The following is a 22057-nucleotide window of genomic DNA, read 5'->3' on the forward strand; positions in this document are numbered from 1 at the left end:
CATGATACCTGTTCTCTAGGATCTTAAAATGTATTTGGGGAAACAAGAAATCATTAGTGACATTAAGAGATAATATGAGTAGAAGGGAGGGGGTCAGCTAGGAGACTATTACAAAAATCTAAGTTAAAGTGAATATTTCTGATTGGCAAAATATATCAGTGATGTTGACAATTATTATTTATAAGTAACTCTGAATATAATTCATAGTACAAGAGCTACCACTGTAGCTGGCATTAGTTGATTGCTTCTCAGTGTATAAAAACCGAGTGAATTATGGTGAGACATCACCCCCATTCCAAGGTGCTTTTCCCACTTGGATAATAAGTTAATCCCTCAAAAAATGTATCTGTTGGGCACTGAGTAGGATGCCATGGATGGTTGACAAAAAGAAGCAGAAGGTACAACAACCTAGAAGTTTACCATCTAGTTAGGAGAAAAGAACTTCCATGCACAACAGGATAGTATATGAGACGTGTCAAAGAGAGGTACAAGGAATAGATTCTGCAAGAGTTTAGAGGAAGAACGTCTCTGGGCCAGTAACTCTCCGAGAGATACAAAAATCACACCTTGCTACGGAGACATTCACTGGAGAGAAAGGGCATTTACTCAAAGCCACTCAATGTACTTGGCATTGAATGTGAGTCTCAATCTTGGTCTCGTAGGTTAATTTCACTAACACTTTAGCACACAGCACAATATGTTTTAAAGGCATCCTCAATTGGTATTTGTTGTTGTTGATTAAAAAAATAATAAGTACACTTTGGGAATTCCCTGGTGGTCCGGTGGTTAGGACTGTGCACTTCCCCTGCGGGGGGCATGGATTCGATCCCTAGTCGGGGAGCTCAGGTCCTACATGCCACACACCATGCAGCCGATATATATAACTGCACATCAGATAGATGAGAAAACTGTCTCAAAATATTGTATTTTAAATACTGTATTTTAAAGAGATGGCATCAGTCCCAGGGATCACATATAATTAAACTGAAATAGTAGAGTTCTACCTACCTTCTAAGAATAATATGAAGAATACATATATTCCCAAATATTTAGAACAACTCCTTTATACCATAATATGGAGAGTGTAGTGGAACAGGAGACATGGAAGGATTATTTCAGCCCAGGAGGGGAAAAAATATATCTATTAGTCAGAGTCAAAAACAAAAAAACAACACTCTCCCAGAGAAATGCCTGGGAGTGGTCTTGGAGGAGAGGCAACTCCCAGACGAGAGAGATACCACGTTCCACCCTTTAAGACCCCTTGGCTTTTTAACCATCTTATTTTAACCAAAGCAAACTGACTTGAGAGACACAGGCCAGGGTGCCTCTTGTCCTGTCTTATAGCCTCCAGATGGGCTCCTTCATCTTGAAATTGCAAGAAGGAGGTGGGCTAGATGCTGGCAGAGAGAAACATACCAGTTGAAGACAGGTGTTACCTACCAATTGCAGCTGCTGTCTGACTTTTTTCTTTGTATTTACGGCAAGTTGCGGGTACTGCACTTCCTTGACCCAAGACTCCTTGGGCAGTTTATACACATCCAGCCAAATGTCCCCGGCTCCTGCATTGGGAAACCGAGGAACCATTGAGCAACTGCAAGCAGGCAGTGAGTTTCCTCAGAGAAACGGCCCCTCTTCTCAGAACCACTGGCACAGAGGCCAGTGGGCACTTTCGGAACAGCAACTTTGACAAACGGAAGGAGACGTGGTTCTGTAGTGGTCGTTGCCAGTCCAAACTCACAGAGAGCCCTGAGCTCCTCTCCCCAGGCCACTGCCTCTAACTGGAGATGGGTTTCTCATCCTCACAGCGTTGATGTAACAGTTTTAACCTAACTGTCCACGCTGCCTGGTCCCCACGTTTTCTAGCTTCCAAATGGTAAATTCCACTGATGTTTTGTGTTACAGCTATTCCCATCTGGGAAGGGAAGTGGCATATATAGAATCAGTAATTGCGAGGGGTATGGCTGACAAGGGGCTAGAATTGAATTGTGAGAGATGCCTCAAGAGAATTCTTCTGACCAATATTTGCGGAGATGACAACCCATGGGGTGGCTGTGAGAATGTTATCTTGTCAAAGAAACATGCGCAGCTTCTGTACTGAATACCTGCCAACCCAGGAAAGGTTACTTTCCTAGAATGGGATTCTGGCTAAACGTTTCCTTAAAAAAGTAATCATATAGACATCTTGTTTTCAGACTTTTGGACTCCAGAGCTGTGAGGGAATAAATGTCTGTAATTTTAAGCCAGCCAGTTTGTGGTACTTTGCTATAACAGCCCTAAGAAACTACTACAGATAGTATAAAAGTTTCCTTCGGTGCATAAAGCATTACAAAATATGTATCCTTCTCCAGCACCTAACATCTGAGGGACCTGGGGCAAAAATATAAATAGAGGCCCAGATGCCAAATGTCTAATTATTTAAAAGTTAAAAGTCAAGCTAATAATCATTTGGATAAAATATGTTCTATTACCACAGGAATAATTGCAACAAGCAAGATCCAATGTTGAATGCTAAAACTGGTGGGCAAAACTTTAATGAGAAACAGGATATTTGCATAATCTCCAAGAATCTCCCCCTAAATGTTTATCAGTCACTGTGGAGGTTTCAACATAGGTCTCAAAATTCTCTGATCATCCTACATCCAGAAAATGGTGTTTATATTCTCTCCCCTTGAGTGTGGTCTGGACCTAGAGCAGGAAAGGGAAAAACAGTTGCTCAACAGTGGAGAAAGCTGGCAGATCACTTTAAGTGATCAGGGTTAACATCAGCAGTAGTGCTATCACATACCCCCCAATATAATTCAATGAAAAGAGCATTTCACCTCTGTGAGATCTTCCCCCAAATCCTTAACCCCAGTTTGAATCATGAGGAAAAACTCAAACTGAAAATCAGGGCCATTGCACAAAATACCTGACTGGTACTCCTCAAACGTGTCGAGGTCATGAAAAACAAGGTTAAGACCAAGACATCACACATATAGGTACAGTGTAAAAAGATGATGACCGAATGCAATATGATATCCTGGATTGTACCTTGGAACCAAAAGAGTTATCTAGGAAAAACTGGCAAAGTCTGAAAAAAAAAAATGTAGTTTATTGTATTATACCAATGTTATTTGCTTAATTTTGACAAATGTACCATGGTTATATTAAATGTTGGTATTAGGGAAACTGGGTGAAGGATATAAGGGAACTCAGCCATATCTTTGCAACTCTTCTGTAAATTATTTCTAAATAAAAGGGTTGGAGGGCTTCCCTTGGCTCAGTGGTAAAGAATCTGCCTGCCAACGCAGGGGATACGAGTTTGGTCCCTGGTCTGGGAAGATCCCACGTGGTAAGGAGCAACTAAGCTCCTGCGGTAAGGAGCACCACAACCACCGAGCCTGCACTCTAGAGCCTGGGAGCTGCAACTACTGAGCCCACATCCTGCAACTACTGAAGCCAGCACATCCTAGAGTCCGTGCTCAGCAACAAGAGAAGCCACCACAATAAGAAGACCACGCACTGCAACTAGAGAATAGCCCCTGCTCTTCAAAACTAGAGAAAAGCACGCGCAATAACAAAGGCCCAGCACATCCAAAAATAAATAAACAAAATTATTTTTAAAAGTAAAATGTTTTGGAGGGAAAGTGATTATCTGGAAGATACTGGAAATCTGAGTCTTCTGAAGAGCCTTTGGTCAGTCTTACCTTGTAGGAGCAAGGCTGCAAAGTTCCCTCCTTTAGAAATCTCCATCTTTATACAGGTGGTTTGCTTGCTGGCATCCTCCTGAAAAGAAGAGAGAAGCTGATAGAGTAAGTTTAGCCTGATGATAGAGGAGAGTGTATTTCAGGGCCTTTTGCAGTTCACATCAGAAAAAAAATCGTTTTAAGGATTGAGGCATAAAAAGATGCCTTAAATTGCTTCAGACGTCCCATTTTTTGTATAGGAATTGGACAATATTGTATGTAAAGAAGTAGAACTCAATTTTCCATCTAAAGGATTTTGGATTTATTTCCTGGTTTCATAAATACTCCTGATCATTTGCAGTGATTTCATACTATCTGATCTCCTGGTCAGGTTGCAAACCCTACAGACCTATGAATAACTCTTTTCAAAATGTGTTGAAAAGAGCTCTACATGACAAGGAAAACTCTGCTCAGTTGCTTGAAAAAAAGGCTCTGTCTAGGCTATAGTACTGCCATAGTCTGATTTGGCTCATAAACAACATCTATTTCTGACGATCCATGATTTCCAAGGATTTCTGGCAGATTCAGTGTCTGCTAAGACCTAGCTTCCTGGCTCATGGACCGCCTGCCACCTCTGTGTCCTCACGTGGTGGAAGGGTTGAGGGAACTCTCTTGGGCTGTAATTCCACTCACAAGAACTCTGCCCTCATGACCTAATCACCTCCCACGCTGGGGATCAGAATTTCAACATGAATTTTAGGGGCACAAAAATATTAAGTCCATATCAAGTAGAGACTGAATGGAACCCTAGAAACCTGCTTGAATTTTCAGCAAGGTGAAAAAGACTCAATGTGTACAGATGTGCTACACTTTTCAGGGGCTCTAAGACTAGCAAAATTAGGTGCCTACAAGAATTAGGCTAGTAAGCCCCCTAAGCTATTTAAGGAGAGGGAGTTTTAAACATTTTTTTGTTTTTCTTTCACTTTCTTTTTTAAAAATGGAAGCATATTTGATGTACAGTATAGTGATTCACAATTTTAAAAGTGTATACTCCATTTATAGTTATTATAAAATATTGGCTGTAGTCCCCATATTGTTCAAAATATCCTTGTAGCTCATTTTACACATAATAGTTTGTATCTATTAATTCCATAATCCTATATTACTCCTCCCTACTTCTCCCTACCCCTGGTAAGTACTAGTTTGTTCTCTATATCTGTCTGTTGGGTTTTTTTTTTTGTCATATTAACTAGTTTGCTATATTTTTTAGATTCCACATAAAAGTGATATCATACAATATTTGTCTTTGTCTGACCTTTTTCACTTAGCATAATACCCTCCAAATCTATCCATGTTGCAGCAAATGGCAAAATTTCATTCTTTTTATGGCTTAATAGTATTCCATCGTGTGTATGTATATTTGTATCAATTTTTAGTTTATTTTTGCATATAGTGTTAGAGAATGTTTGAATTTCATTCTTTTACATGTAGCTGTCCAGTTTTCCCAGCACCACTTATTGAAGAGATTGCCTTTCCTCCATTGTATAATCTTGCCTCCTTTGTCATAGATTAACTGACCATAATTGCATGGGCTTTCTATCCTGTTTAGTCAACCTATGTGTCTGTTTTTGTGCCAGTACCTACTGTTTTGATTACTGTAGCTTTGCAGTATAGTATAAAGTCAGGAATCGTGATTCCTCCAGCTCTGCTCTTCTTTCTCAAACTTGCTTTGACATTTGGGGTCTTTTGTGTATTTCCACACAAATTTTAAAATTATTTATTCTAGTTCTGTGAAAAATGCCATTGGTATTTTGATAGCGATTGCATTGAATCTGTAGATTGTCTTGGGTAGTATGGTCATTTTTAAAACATTTTTATTTATATATTTTACTATCAACTTGTAGGTTTTATAGAAATTTCAAATGCACATGAAGACAGAAAATAGTATAATGAACCCCATGTATCCATTACTCAACTTCATCAGTTATAATATATGGGAAATCTTATTTTATTACCTCCTGACTACATTAAACATTTTTATTTAATTAATCCTAACTCTTTAATATCACTTACTAGCCAGTCTGTTTTCAGATTTCCTCAATTGTCTCATAAGTGTCTCTCCACAATTGGTTTGTTCAAATAGGATTCAAATAAAGTCCATGTATTATATTTAGCTAATTTATCTCTTAAGTCTCTTTTGATTTATAACTGTTACCCCATTTGTTTTTCTTTTTGCCTTTTTTTTTGTTGAATAAATCAGGTCATTTGTCCTATGGATTTTTTCACTTTCTGGATTGGACTGATTGCATCCCATGGCATTATTTAATATGTCCTTGGGGTCTCTTGTATTTCCTATAAACCAGTAACCAGATCTAGAGGTTTGATTAGATTTAGGTACAATTAAAACAAAAGGCAAGAATACTACACAGGTGTTCTGTGTCTCCTTCTGGCATCACACCAGGAGGCTCATAATAGCTAGCTGGTCTTTCTTTTAATAAAATTCACATTGATCACTGACAACAGGTGTCATCTTGGCTCATCAATTATAAAGTTCCCCATTAGCACTGATGTAATGATCTAGACCATTCCTCTGCAAAATGGCTAAAAATTGAGATAGTCCAATTCTATCATTCCTTCCACATTTGTTGAAACTAAAAGTGAAAATCAGTCAGTTGTGTCTGACTCTTTGTGATCCCATGGTCTATATATTCCATAGAATTCTCCAGGCCAGAATACTGGCGTGGGTAGCCTTTCCCTTCGCCAGGGGAATCTTCCCAACCCAGGGATCAAACCCAGGTCTCCCGCATTGCAGGCAGATTCTTTAACAGCTGAGCCACAAGGGAAGCCCAAGAATACTAGAGTGGGTAGACTTTCCCTTCTCCAGGGGATCTTCCCAACCCAGAAATTGGACCGGGGTCTCCTGAGTTGTAGGTGGATTCTTTACCAACTGAGCTATCAGGGAATCCACATTTGTTAGAATTCTATAAAGAAAATCTCTCCATTTTTTCTGTCATCATCGATTTGATTATCCAGAAATACAGCCTATGTGGGAAGGTCAAGAGAAATGCTTGATGCTCTCCCTGATGAGTTTTCAGAATACAGACTTTGTACCCTAGCAACTTCCAAAGGCAATAATGAAGTCCCTAAAAGATATATATGTTATGAATTAATTTTTTAAACACTATTGGTGTGTTCTAATTCACTAACATTACTTTGTGTATAATGTCCCTGTCGAATTTAGATATCACGGATCTGCTGGTCACAGTTCTGAAATGCATTGATGAGTATTCCTTGTATCTTTTTTTTAAGAGATTTCTTTTTACATAAAATTTAAAAACAGTTTTCCCTGGTAGTTCAGATGGTCAAGTGTCTGCCTGCAATGCGGGAGACCTGGGTTCGATCCCTGGGTCAGGAAGATCCCCTGGAGAAGGAAATGGCAACCCACTCCAGTACTCTTGTCTGGAAAATCCTATGAACGGAGGAACCTGGTAGGCTACAGTCCATGGGATCGCAAAGAGTCGGACACGACTGAGTGACTTCACTTTCACTTTTCATTTTCACTTTTCACTTTCATGCATTGGAGAAGGAAATGGCAACCCACTCCAGTATTCTTGCCTGGAGAACCCCAGGGACAGAGGAGCCTGGTGGGCTGCTGTCTATGGGGTCACACAGAGTCAGACACGACTGACTGACTCGACTTAGCAGGAGTCTATAATTTGCCTTTTTATTCTTTTAACAGTGTCTTTTGAAGAACAGAGGTTTTAGCTTTGATGAAGTCTGATTTATCAATTTTTTTTCTTGTATGCAATACAGTTTCAGTATTGTAGTTAAAAAAAAATCTTTGCCTAACAAAGGTCACAAAGACTTGCTCCTATGTTTTCTTCTAGAGGTTTCATAGTTTTTGATTTTTCATATACCTCAAATGATCCATTTTGAGTTAATTTTTGCATATCGCATGAGGCCTGAGAGCTTCCTGATAGCTCAACGGTAAAAAATCTGCCTGCAATGCAAGAGACCCCAGTTCAATTCCTGGGTCAGGAAGATCCACTGGAGAAGGGATAGGCTACCCACTCCAGTATTCTTGGGCTTCCCTGGTAGCTCAGCTGGTAAAGAATCTGCCCACAATGCGGGAGACCTGGGTTCGATCCCTGAATTGGGAAGATCCCCTGGATAAGGGAACAGCTACCCACTCCAGTATTCTGGCCTGGAGAATTCCATGGACTCCATGGGGTCACAAAGAGTCAGATGCAACTGAGATACTTTCACTCACTCACATGAGGCATGAGAAGTTTCTCTGATGAAGTCCCATTTCAGTTTTTTTCTCTTACAGTTAGTGTCTTTTGTGTCCTAAGAAATCTTCGCCTGCCCCAAGGTTGCAAAAAACATTTCCTGTATTTTCTTTAAAAAGGATAATGTCTTTGCCCTTTAAAGTCTATAATTCATCTATAATTTTTATATATGATGTGAGGTAGGGTTGAGCTTCATTCCTTCCCCCAATTTCCTTATCCAGCATTCAAGCATCATTTGTTGAAAATACCTCCCCACCACACACACTGAATTGCTCTGGTGCTTATCAGTAATATTTTTTATAAAATAAACCACAATTAAAAATATACTCTTGGCAATACCTCCTCCTTTTTGGGTTTGTTAATTTAAAAAACACTTTCAAAAACCTATAGTATGCAGGCAAGGTACTAGGAATAAGAAATATATGGGTGAATAAGCCATGTCCTCTGCTCTCAAGGAACTTACATCCAGGAGAAGAAATAGTCATATAAACAAATAAGTATGGTGGAGAAACACTGTGATAGAAATTCTGTCCTATATGGTGGTGACACAGGAGGGAAAAGTCAACTTCTCTTGGGAAAGTATCTCAGAGAAGAGGATGTCTGAGCTGGTCTTGAGGAATGAGAGTAATTTAAGAGGCATATATAGTAAGCAGGGAAACAAGGAGAGCTTTCTAGGCAGAGGGAAGAGTATGGATAAGAGAACAGGATGTGAAGCAGCCTGGAAAATTTAGGGATTTGTAAGTAGTTATTAGGGCTTCCCTGGTGGCTCAGTGGTAAAGAATCCGCCTGCCAAAGCAGGAGACATTGGTTCGATGCCTGGGTTGGGAAGATCCTCTGGAGAAGGAAATGGCTATCCACTGCAGTATTCTTGCCTGGAGAATTCCATGGACAGAGGAGCTTGGTGGGTTATAGTTCACGGGGTCGCAAAAGAGTCAGACACGACATAGCAACTGAACAACAACAAAGTCGTTATTAGATCTGGCACTCAATTTGGACTGGACTTCATTAGTAATTTTCTTCTCTTGACATGAGGGTAAATAAATCCAAGGCATTCAGTATGTACTCTCTGATGGTGAGGGATCTTTCAGTTGGATATTCTAGAGGAGGCTCCCTGGCCAGGGAGGTCTCTACTTCTCTCTACTCTAGGATAGCTGAAATTGCTTCCATGTTAAAAGTAAACTTGGTTTGCTAAAGCTTTTGGCCCAGCTATCAATGAAAGAACAGGAGCTTACCGATTCATTGATGGCTTTGATGAGGTAAAGACCATCCTTATAAAAATAAAACAGTCGAACAATACCTGAAACAGAAAAATAAGGAAGACTGAAAGACAGACAAGTGAGCTGAAGACAAATTGAAATGTTATATATTTGACTTTCTGAAATACCATCATAAGCACGTACATTATTAGGCTTCTTCCCTAGTCCCTCCACTGCCAGTGATCTTCCTGGTTTCCTGACCTTCTTCCACCCCTCACTTGAAATGTTCAAGCTATTCTCACTCTTAGGTCATCTCTAGCTACACTGGCCCTACCTTCTTTAGAATCTGTTTATAAGCACTTCAGCTACACTGATCCACTCCTTGATTTCTGTCCACCTGTTTTAGCACATCACCCAGTGTTTCACATTATCATCCAATCACTTCCTGTGGTGGTGGTGGTTTAGTCGCTAAGTCATGTCTGACTCTTGTGACCCCATGGACTGTAGCCCACCAGGCTCCTCTGTCAATGGGGTGTTCCAGGCAAGAATACTGGAGTGGGTTGCATTTTCTTCTCCAGGGGATCTTCCGGACCCAGGAATCGAACCCGAGTCTCCTGCATTGCAGGCGGATTCTTTACTGACTGAGCTACGAGAGAAGCGCTCACTTCCTGTGAGTGTTCATTATTCCTCTTGCAAGTGCATGGATTCTCTGAGGGAAAGGATGGTTTCTTCCTCTTCTATGTGCTTCATCTCTCAAACCCCAGCAAGCTCCTCATGAAGTTAATTTTGTCGATTCAGTAAGTAATTCGGTCATTCTAATTCCCATTTAACCTAAGGGCTCTAGTATGTGATCATCACCCACAAACTTCTTGCCACTTTCTTGAGGTGCCTCCCAGACACTCATAACCTACCTTTATTGGCATAATACAGACTTTGAAGAGGCACCTGGCCCACTGTGGGTGAAAGTCTAACCCAACCCAATAAATATTCATGGGATATCTGCTCCAAGACCACAAAGGTACAAAGGACAACCAAGGCAGTCTCCGCCCTCCAGTTTATCACATTCATAATAACACAGACATGAAACCAACTGGATATAATGCAGTGTGATAAATGCAATCCTATCGTCAGACCAAACTCCTCCTGAATATCAACATTCCTACTCCAGGTGCCTCAAACATGTACATGCGCAAACGGAAGCTTTCAACTCAGAGTCCGCTGGAACCTTACTCTCCTTTAACTGCTTTTCAAGGAATGGTACCATCTTCCACCCCATTATCTAAAGGCAGAAAGGAGTCATTTTTCTTCACACCCCCCATTCCCCAACTCCACACCTATGTTCCATCTCTCACCAAGTTTTTCCATTATATTTTCCTTTTCATTTTTTAAGCTTTTTATTTTGAACTAATTTTAGACATATAGAAAAACTGCAAAAATACTACAAAGCATTCCCTTACACCCCTCACCTCACTTCCCCTAGTGTTAACATCTTACAGAACCATTGTGCACTTTTCATTTAAACAGCTGCTGCCTTAGTTCAGACCTTCATAATTTCTCTCCTCAATGGATGCACTAGCTCTTCTCTACCTTTCCATTTGGCTTTTTCAAATTCCTATCAGGGTGCTCTTCCTAAAACGCCAATGGAATCAGGTCATTCTCCTACAGAAAGAGTATCCTCCAGGGCACCGTCCATAGTTCTCTGTATGAAGGTTCCCCTGCCTGGTTCATCCTCAGGCTGAGGGGGGAAAGCAAGCCTCGTGTATGTGAGCAGCAGGACTGCTGAGTGCTGGAAAGGGTGTGGACTCTGGGGCTACACTGCCTGGTTCAAATCCTGCCTGTGCCACTTTCTCTGTTGTTATTTAGTTGCTAAGTCGTGTCTGACTCTTTGCAACCCCATGGATTGTAGCCTGCCAAGCTCCTCTGTCCATGGGATTCTCCAGGCAAGAATACTGGAGTGGGTTGCCATTTCCTCCTCCAGGGGATCTTCCCAACTCAGGGATCAAACCCACATATCCTACATTGGCAGGCAGATTCTTTACCACTGAGTCACCTGGGAAGCCTGCTTTCTGTGTTACCTCTTCTGAAAAACAAGAATAATAAACTATACCTACCTCCTAGGCTATTGTGAGGGTGAAATGGACCAACATATATGAAATGTTAGGACAGTGCCTGGCACACCACACTGTCCTGCAGATGTTGGCTGCTACTACATGATCAGGGAGAACTCTCCATGTCTGGTCCCTCCCATGCCTGGAAAGAAGATTAACCTGAACAGCAGTCTACAGGTATCTGTAAATTAGGCTAAAAAGGAAAGAAAGGAACATGTACCCGTTTCATCCACAGGAGCAATAAGTATTTCACTCCCCAAATCTGTGGTCCAGATGGAAATGACATCAACCTTAAGTTTCTCCCAAACATATAATTGTTTAGCGTTGTGCAGATTATAGATAGAGAATCCTTTGCTTCCTCCAATAAACACATAGTCTTGGGAAACATCCATGCAGTTTGGCATTTTGCTGAGCTGGAAAAAGCAAAACAAAGAGAAAAGGAATGATTTTCAGTTACTGCCATCTGCAAGTAATATGAGCTAACTTTTCTTGTTTGGCAGCGCTGTGCAGCTTGTAGGATTCTCAGTTCTCCAGCCGGGATTGAACCTCTGCCCCCTGCAAGGGGAGTGTGGAGCCTTAACCACTGGACCACTAGGGAAGTCCTGAGCTAACTCTTCAAAAAGGGATACAGGTCCTTCCTAGTTATGGTATCCCACCCAAATGCAGTGCCCATCTAAATATCTTGCCCAGATATCAAGAAAGTCATAGGATTCTACATTTAGGGGAGAGGGACAAGAGAAAGGAAGGAAGTTGAGAAGAAATGCTCATTCACAACACCAAGCATGGCCACAGGCCCTGTGATGAGTGGACCAGTGGCCCCATTGCCTATAGTTTGTTCATCTAGAACACTGTGGAAAGAGCTGTAGCTGACACCTGGGCCGATTCTCAACCACCAAGCAAGACAGTGATTCATACATGCTGAAAGATTTTAAAATAACAATAGGATGTAAAAGGTACATGTGCATAATCTTCAGTTAACCAGAAAACCCATTTACCCAGGCAATGACTAGATCCGTTTTAATCAACATCAGCATGCCTGTAATGTTTCCAACATGCACCTGTCCTATAGGTGAATGAAGGACACCTTCTGAATGAAGGTTCCTGGCAGGAATTCCTTCCCTGGATCAGGTGTTTTCATTTATTACCTTAACACTCAGTTGAGGGGACTTCCCTGGTGGTCCAGTGGTTAAGACTCTGCCTTGAAATGCAGGGGACACGGGTTCGATCCCTGGTCAGCGAGAGAGCCCACATGCCCCAGTTAGTGAGCCCATGTGCTCTGGAGCCCCTGTGCTGTAACAAAAGAACCCACATGACAAAATGAAGATCCCACATGGTGCAACTGAGACCCAGTGCAGCCAAATAAATAAATAATAAAATAAACATTAAAACCACCACTCAGCTGAGAAACAAGGCCACCTTGGCAGCTGCTCCATACCTTACTTTCTCTAAGTGGATGGTAGATGGTGGGCTGGGTCCGGCGGAGCTCAGTTTTCTTTGAGGTGTCCCTCTCCTCAATTATTTCCCACGAACGGTCAAACAGTGAGTTCACCATCTTGTTGATCATTCGATATGGCTGGGGTAGGGAATCCTGCTCTTGATCTGGATCCTTGAAGACCCAATCATCTTCATCGTCCTTAGACCAGTCCTTCTCTGTCGGAGACGGCACCTCCAGCGTCCCCTTTTGGGTAAAGATGGGGAGCTTCATCTTCTGACTTCGACTTCCTTTGGGACTTGCCATCACAGAAGATGGCATTGGAAATGTCTATGAAATTCTGAAAATCTGGTCAAAGAAGTAAGCCGAGGTACTTAGAGATAAAAAGGGGAAGTTATCAGAAGACAGCACATCCTCCTCCTTAGCGTATTCGCTTATGGGCACTATTCTAGAGCCTGGCACCTTCCTCATTACCACATCACTAAAATATGCTCTTCATTTTAAAAAGGATATCAGCAGAGACAGGTTTTGACTATTCATATCTTTCAGGCCACCCCAAGATGACCTGTGCTATGATGAAAGGAAAGGATTTTGACTTCTTGTTGCCTTTCTTCACCTCCTGATAAGAGAGTGGTTTTCTGTCCTAAATTGAATACACCCTTTCTCTGCAACTTATGCCTTCTCCTGGCTCTTCCATCTCTGCAAATGGCTGTGCTGAAGCCAGCTGGGTAGGGGGCCATGATTCTCTGCTTGTTTTCCTTTCGCCTCCAGTCAGATACAGCTCAAACACTTCCATTCCTTGCTGTCCAGTTTACTGCTTCCTCTCTATTCCCCCTGCTGCCATCCAGCTCTGTAGGCACAGTGCCCAGAGCCTATGAGATTTTTCAAGGGCTTACAGAAATATCTGAGACCTGAAAAGAAATTGACTAAAAAAGGAAATCTCACAAAATCAAAGTAAAGATTTACGAAAACATTGACAGCTTATCAACTCCACTGTGTGTATATAATATTTAAGTCTATAAGAAAAGAACAAGCAATCTGTACTTTATAAAACTCAAAACTGTACAATTATAAAAAGGTTTTCAAACGTTACAGTTAAGAAAAGGCATTTAATGTGGAACACGGGGTACATTTTGGGATGTTTAATTGGTAGTGGAGTAGGGTCTTGCACTGATGGAGTACCTTGGGGCCCCGGAAGCCTTATAAAGGCCCTGCTACCATCATCTTTTCTCACTTGTGAGAGTACATTTGTGATGTTTCCATGCAAAGTGAGAAGAGACTATCTGGGTCTGAGTCTGAAAGGAAGGAACCATCTGAAATCATCAGTGGGAACACTAAACTGAGCTCACACAGGGCCAGGAATAATGCCTGTTTCCACCAGCAAGAACAGAAAACCTCATTATTCACAAACACTGGGTAGAGTACTCAGGAGAATCCAGCCAAGTAGTGGGAAAAATTAATCCTATTCAAATACTGTTCTGGTATTGCCCAGTCAGAAGATCAAACTTAACGAAGTAACTTGACTACACACCAGAACAATATTTACAGGAATACAAATATGAAACCAAGCCCTGATAAAACGAAGTTCCCTTACTGAGTTTGTGATTAATCTCTCTACCTAAACCTTGACTCCCTTGCCTCTCTCCTTTGACTTCACTCTGTTTCTTCTCCCCTCTGACCTCAATCCTGAACGCTAGTCAACCAGAATCAGATGATGAAGATTGCAGTTGCTGATAACATCGTAAATGTACTAAGATTGCTGTTATAGACATCATCATTAACATACAAACTCAGGTTGTTTCTCCAGGGCAAGATTAAGCTCTTAGACCCCCAAGCCATGGACTACCTGGCCAGAGAATCATGAACTGGGTCATCCTAACTCCCAAAACTATGACTAAGACATGTCACAGAAATGTCACAAGACAACAATAATCCCAATTTCTTTGTTTTTCCACTTTAAAATATCCCTAACCCCAAAACCAAGAAGGAGTGGATCTAAGACTCATTTCCCACTCCCTTGCTTGGTGCCCTGCAATAAACGCTTACTTTGCTGTGAACACTTGCTATTAGAATTGGGCTTTCTGTGTCATGGACACATGAGCCCTTGCTCAGTTACAAAAATAATCAGCATCCAATGGAGTAAAAGTCACAATGTCTAAGATCCAATTAAACAATGACTGTGGTATATCCACATTACGGGATACTACTCAGTAATAAAAATCAAAAAACTACTGATAAACACAAAAACATGGATGAACCTCAAAGGCATTATGCTAATGAAAGAAACCAGTCTAAAAACTTACGTGCAGTGACTCCATCTATAAGGCATTCTTGAAAATCAAAACGAATAATGGGGAACAGAACAGTAGTTGTCAGGAGTTATAGGTGGAGGGTGATGTTATTTAAAAAAGAAGAGCATGAGGGAATTTTGGGGATAGTGGGACTCTTTCATTCAGATTGGAAAGAGCTCTGAAGAGCTATTCCCAGACAATATGATTATCCAGAGAGAAAACCTGATGGAATCTTTTAAAAATTTTTTACTAGAGCTAATAAAGTTAGCAAGGTTGCAGAATAAAAGTTCAATATACAAAAATCTACTCTATTTCTATATAATGGCAACAAACAATCAAAAATTAAAATTAAAAATGCTATTGATAATAGTATAAAAATACGAAATACTTAGGGTTAAATCTGACAAAAGATGTACAAGACCTGTACCCTGACAGCCATAAAATACCACTGAGTGTGTATGTGTTAGTTGCTCAGTCATGTCTGACTCTTTGCAACCTCATGGACTGTAGCCAGCCCGGCTCCTCTATTCATGGAGTTCTCCAGGCAAGAATACTAGAGTGGGTAGCCGTTCTCTTCTCTAGGGGATTTTCCTGACCCAGGGATCGAACCCAGGTCTCCTGCATTGCAGGCAGATTCTTAACTGTCTGAGCCACCAGGGAAGCCCATAAAATATCACTGAGAGAAGACCTAAATAAATAGAGAGAGAGATCTTATTCATGGGCTGGAAGACAATGTTTTTAGGGTGTAAATTCTCCCCAAATTGATTTATAAAAAATTAAAATAATCCCTATGATAATCCCAGTTGGCATTATTTTTTAGAAATTAAGAAGTTGATGTTACACTTCATATGGAAATGCAAAGTACCTAGAATAGCCAAAATTACTTAGAAAAAGAAAGAATTAGAAAATTAACATTACCTACCTCAAGACTTAAAAAGCCACAGTAATCAAGGCAGTATGGTACTGGCACTTTAAAAAAAAGACAAAGACAACAAATAACAAGTGTTGGTGAGGATGCGCAGAAAAGGGAACCCTCATACACTGCTGGTGGGAATATAAATTAGTGAAGTCACTACAGAAAATAGTATGGAAGTTCCTCAAAAAAATAAAAGTAGAACTACCATTGTTGTTGTTGTTCAGTTGCTAAGTCATGTCTAACTCTGCAACGCCACAGACTGTAGAAGAACTACACAAAAAAGGTCTTAATGACCTGGATAACCAGGATGGTGAGGTCACTCATACAGAGCCAGACATCCTAGATTGTGAAGTCAAGTGGGTCTTAGGAAGCATTACTAGGAACAAAGCTAGTAGAAGTGATGCAATTCTAGCTGAGCTATTTAAAATCCTGAAAGATGATGCTGTTAAAGTGCTGCACGCAATATGTCCACAAATTTTGAAAACTCAACAGTGGCCACAGGACTGGAAAAGGTCAGTTTTCATTCCAATCCCAAAGAACTACCATATGATCCAGCAATTCCACTTTTGGGCATTTTTCCGAAGAAAACAAACAAACAAAAACACTATTTTGAAAAGGTATGTGTATCCCTAGGTTCACTGCAGCATAATTCACAATAGCCAAAATATGGAAGCAACCTAAGTTCCTATTGATAGATGAATGGAAAAAGAATATGTGATATACATAATAGAATATTACTCAGCCTTAAAAAAAGAATAAAACCTTGCATTTACAACAACATGGATAGACCTAGGGGCTTCTCTGGTAGCTCAGTCAGTAAAGAATCTGCCTGCAGTGCAGGAGACTTGAGTTTAATCCCTGGGTCGGGAAGATACCCTGGAGAAGGAAATGGCAACCCACTCCAGTATCCTTGCCTGGAAAATGCCATGGACAGAGGAGCCTGGTGGGTTGCAGTTCATGGGGTCTCAAAGAGTCGGGCATGACTAAGTGACTAACACTAGACCTACAGTGAACTATGCTAAGTGAAATAAGTCAGACAAGAAAGACAAGTACCATATGATTTCAGTTGTATGTGGAATCTAAAAAAATAATACAGGGACTTCCCTGGTGGTCCAGTGGCTAGGACTCCATGGTCCCAGTGCAGGGGGCCTGGGTTTGATCCCTAGTCAGGGAACTAGAGCCCACATGCCGCAACTAAGAGTTCACACTCTGCAACTAAGACCCGGTGCAGCCAAATAAATTAAATTAAAAATACTTAAAAAAATACAAGTGAACAAACAAAACAAAATTGTCATAGATACAGAAAACAAACAAATGGCTGCCAGAAGCAGTAGGGGATGGAGAGATATGTAAAATAGGCCAGAGAGATGGAGAGGTACAAAAAAAAAGACAAATATATCAATGAAACTGAATAGAGAAGACAAAGTTAGATTCACACATATAGGGACAGTTTATTTTTGACAAAGATAATTCGGTGAAGAAAGCACAATCCTTCAATAAATAATGTTACATCAGTTAAATATCTATATGGGGAAAAAAGAACTCTGATGCATACCTTGCACTATATACAAAAGTTAATTCAAAGTAGTTGTTGTTTAGTCACTAAGACGTGTCTGATTCTTTTGCAACTCCAAGGACTATAGCCTGCCAGGTTCCTCTGCACATTGGATTTCCCAGGCAAGAATTCAAAGTAGACCATAGGCCTAAATGTAAAACTTAAAACTATAAAACTTCTAGAAGAAAACATAGGGAAAAACCTATGCAATCTTCAGTTAGACAAAGATTTCTTAGATACGACATTAAAGCACACACTCCATAAGAACAAACTGATAATTTATACCTTTCAAAAACAAACTTATGCTCCTCAAAAAACATTTAAGAAAATAAAAGGTAGCCCAAAGACTAGGAGAAAATATTTTTAGGGAAAATGCTTATGGCAAAAACCACTACAATATTGTAAAGTAATTAGCCTCCAACTAAAATAAATAAATTTATTAAAAAAAAAAAAAGACATGCTAAAAAAAAATATTTTGAAAATTCTTAAAACTCAATAATAAGAAAATGATACAATTTTTTTAAATGGGTGAAAGATTTGCATAGACACTTAACAAAAGAAGATATACAGATGGCAAACAGGCATATTAAAGATGTTCTTCATGGCTAATCATTGCTGCTGCTAAGTCACTTCAGTCATGTCCGACTCTGTGCGACCCCATAGACGGCAGCCCACCAGGCTCCCCCGTCCCGGGGATTCTCCAGGCAAGAACACTGGAGTGGGTTGCCATTTCCTTCTCCAATGCATGAAAGTGAAAAGTGAAAGTGAAGTCACTCAGTTGTGTCCGACTCTCAGTGACCCCATGGACTGCAGCCTACCAGGCTCCTCCATCCATGGGATCCTCCAGGCAAGAGTACTGGAGTGAGGTGCCATTGCCCTCTCTGGCTAATCATTAGGGAAATGCAAATTATAATTACAGTGAGACAGTACTACACATGTATTAGAATGCCTGAAGTTAGAAAGATAGACCATAACAAATGTTGTTGAAGATGAGGAAAACTGGAACTCTTCCAGTTGCTGATGGGAAAGTAAAACACTACAGTTTAGAAAACAGTTTAGCATTTTCTTAAAAAGTTAAATTTACATCTACCACAATATCCAGTCATTCTACTCCTAGGTGTGATATAAGGAAACTGAAATCATATGTCTATACATAGACTTGTAAATGAACATTCATTACAGTTTTACTTCTAGGAGCCCCAAACTGAAAACAACCTAAATGTTTATCAACAGATGAACAGACAAACTCCTACACATTCACATCCCATTCACATCAGTAGGAACACGAAATAGTAGAGCCACTTTGGAAAACAGCTTGGCAGTTTCTTACAAAGTTGAATATATACTTAACATGATTCAGCAATCCCATTTGTACACATTTATGCAAGAAAAATTAAATGTTTCATATGAAAATCTGTACTTAAATATTTATAGCAGCTCAAACTGGAAACAACACAAATGTACTTCAGTGGATAAAAAGACAATAAACTATGGTACATCCATATAATGGAATACTACTCAGTGATTAAAAATTTACAAACTACTGATATACACAACATGGGTGAAACTCAAATGCATTATGCTAAGTGAAAGAAATCAAATAGAAAAGCTACATACTGGACTTTTCTTGGTCCAGAGGTGAACACTCTGCATTTCCAATGCAGGGGCATGCATTTGATCCCTGATTGCAGAAGTACCACACGCTGCACAGTGTGGCCTAAAAAAAAAAAAGCTACATACTAAATGATTTAATTTATGATACTGTGGGAAAGGCAGAATTGTAGGTATAGTAAAACAACTATATAAATCTGTGTTTAGCAGCACCCCATACTCATCTCTATCATCTAACATATCACTGTGCAGTACTTTTCTCTTTTCTTGTATCCCTCATTAAATTGCCATAGGGCTAGAGCTTAGCACAGTGGGTGGTACAGTTTAGTTGCTTCAGGGCCAAGTTCTCACATCCTGCCCAGCTGTCATCCCTGAGGAAGCCAGGCATCCAACCCAACTAGCTCTCAGTCTCCTCAGGCCTCCCAAATGGGGTCTCAGGTCTCACAGACTGTGACCCAAGACAGATGACCACTCCTAGAGGGTCACAGAGACAGGGATGGGAGAGAGGTTCACTGATCCTCAAGGCTTGGGCCAAGGTTAGTGGAGGGCCTTAGTGAGGGCTCTAGAGCCCTCAGGACATAGTCCCCAATCTGTTCCCTGGGCCTTCCAGCTCATCCGCTAGCACAAGACGGTAAGCTGGAGGGTCTCCAAGAGAAAGCCTGAATCTGCCTCTTACCTCACTCTCCACCTGATGACCACCACATCACCAACCCCTAACTCAATCTGTTCTCCAACGGTTCCTCTTGACAGTTACCAGTGGGCAGGGCCCACTGCGGTGCTGACCAGTAGCTGGGCAGGACCACTAACCATGGCTCATTGACAGTTGGTTGCTTGTGGGCAAGGCCCACTGAGGCACCGACCAATGGCTGAGCAAGACCTATTGCCTCGTAACAGGGTACAGAGTAAATGAGGCACAGCAATTGGGAAATGAGTGCCTCAAGGCTGTATATTGTTACCCTGCTTATTTAACTTATATGCAGAGTACATCATGTGAAATGCCTGGCTGGATGAAGCACAAGCTGGAATCAAGATTGACGGGAGAAATATCAATAACCTCAGCTATGCAGATGACACCACCCTTATGGCAGAAAGCAAAGAGGAACTAAAGAGCCTCTTGATGAAAGTGAAAGAGGAGAGTGAAAAAGCTAGCTTAAAACTCAACATTCAAAAAATGAAGATCATGGCATCTGGTCCCATCACTTCATGGCAAATAGATGGGGAAACAATGGAAACAGTGAGAAACTTTATTTTCTTGGGCTCCAAAATCACTGCAGATGGTGATTGCAGCCATGAAATTAAAAGACTCTTGCTCCTTGGAAGAAAAGCTATGACCAACCTAGACAGCATATTAAAAAGCAGGGATATTATTTTGCCAACAAAAGTCTGTGTAGTCAAAGCTATGTTTTTTCCAGGAGTAATGTATGGATGTGAGAGTTGGACCATAAAGAAAGCTGAGCGCCGAAGAAGTGATGCTTTTGAACTGTGGTGTTGGAGAAGACTCTTGAGAGTCGCGTGGATTGCAAGGAGATTCAACCAGTCCATCCTAAAGGAAATCAGTACTGAACATTCATTGGAAGGACTGATGCTGAAGCTGAAACTGCAATACTTTGGCCACCTGATGTAAAGAACTGACTCACTGGAAAAGACCCTGATGCTGGGAAAGATTGAAAGCTGGAGGAGAAAGGGATGACAGAGAATGAGATGGTTGAATGGCATCATTGACTTGATGGACATGAGATCGAACAAGCTCTAGGAGTTGGTGATAGACAGGGAAGCCTGGTGTGCTGCAGTCCATGGGGTCACAAAGAGTTGGACATGACTGAGTGACTCAACTGAACTGAACTGAAGGACTAGAGATCGGGTTTCCCCACAGTGCCATATTCCAGCTGGGTTTCCAGGTATTCCAAGGAGTCCAAGAATCCTGAATGTGAAACTGGTCTTCTGGATCATTATGATGGTACGTTTGTCAAGGTAGGAGAAAAGAACATATCTTATAGAACAATTGTCACCTTGATTTAAAATTTAAATATTTAAACATATGGTTTGTGGGTCTCTATTTGTACGTTTACCCAGGGCCTACAAATGTGAGGGGCATACCTGATCATGGGAATAAAGTTTAAAAAAATTGATGCCCTTACTTAAGTGAGTGTAAGTCGCTCAGTCGTGTCTGACTCTTTGTGACCTCATGGACAATATAGTCCATGGAATTCTCCAGGCCAGAATACTGGAGTGGGTAGCCTTTCCCTTCTCCAGGTCATCTTCCCAATTCAGGGATCGAACCCAGATCTCCCACATTTCAGGAAGATTCTTTACCAGCTGAGCCACAAGGGAAGCCCAAGTATACTGGAGAATTCTATAAAATTACTGCTTACGGAAGAGTGGGGCTTCATGTCTTCAAGCCTCAAAAAGGGAAGTACAGCGTGCAGTTTTATTGTAATCTCTTTTTGCCCCCACTTCCTTCATATTAACCCTTTTTCAGAATTCCCTCAAGGAGCAATCTTCTTTCACTGTTCATTCAATAATCCTAACAGAAAATTCTCTCCCTTTACCTAGCTCTCATGCTAAAATACACCCCATGAATTGGCTTATCTCTGCTCTAACCATTTCCTCCCCCAGATCTGGAACTGGTGTTGCTCAAAGGAAAACAGAGGTACAGAGTTGGGAAATGATTAGTCCCCAAGCAAAAGTTCAGGGAAACCTCCTTTCGGGACTCTTCTGTGGATGTCCCTGGGTACCTGTATCTGCGGGGAGGCGCAGGGCGTCCCAGGGACGCCTGAGGTTGAGGAGACAGGTCCCCTCAGACCCTCCGTTAGGAGATCCTAGAGATAGAGGGGAATCCTGGGACATATGAGGAGCTGCGGCACCCGGAGCAGAAGCCGATATTTCTCTCACCTGGACCAGCAAAGCGGCGTCGCTGTAGTAACCACAACTTCCGGTCCCAACCGGAAGTCCCTTAAGTCCTTCTTTGGAAGGTGTGCACGCCCCCATGGGGGC

General features: G+C 41.2%; 1 protein-coding gene across 29 annotated transcripts in view; it reads right to left on the reverse strand.

Annotated features, from left to right (window-relative positions):
* WDR93 (WD repeat domain 93) overlaps nt 1-21984 on the reverse strand; it is a 46939-nt gene extending 24955 nt beyond the window's left edge. For 4 of the 29 annotated variants that reach the window (XR_014070483.1, XM_081547107.1, XM_081547122.1 and 1 more), the window contains exons 1-7: nt 21956-21984; nt 15904-15950; nt 12694-13038; nt 11479-11671; nt 9187-9251; nt 3687-3765; nt 1441-1559 (exon numbers count right to left, since the gene is read on the reverse strand). Coding sequence is in view for 28 of the 29 variants with exons in the window: in XM_081547107.1 (XP_081403233.1) it covers nt 1441-1559; nt 3687-3765; nt 9187-9251; nt 11479-11671; nt 12694-13011 (774 nt within the window). In the remaining variant the exon portion in view is untranslated. Of the gene's footprint in view, nt 1-1440; nt 1560-2501; nt 2686-3686; nt 3766-9186; nt 9252-11478; nt 11672-12403; nt 12549-12693; nt 13602-14993; nt 15021-15903; nt 15951-19069; nt 19185-19739 lie in introns of those variants that run through there. The other 25 variants (XM_081547116.1, XM_081547119.1, XM_081547120.1 and 22 more) reach the window with 25 other exon arrangements.
* Nucleotides 21985-22057: the final 73 nt, after the last annotated feature.

The sequence above is a fragment of the Giraffa tippelskirchi genome, chromosome 12 (genome assembly GCF_054371585.1).
Source record: "Giraffa tippelskirchi isolate mGirTip1 chromosome 12, T2T-mGirTip1v1.2.pri, whole genome shotgun sequence".
In the NCBI taxonomy this organism is placed as follows: Eukaryota; Metazoa; Chordata; class Mammalia; order Artiodactyla; family Giraffidae; genus Giraffa; species Giraffa tippelskirchi.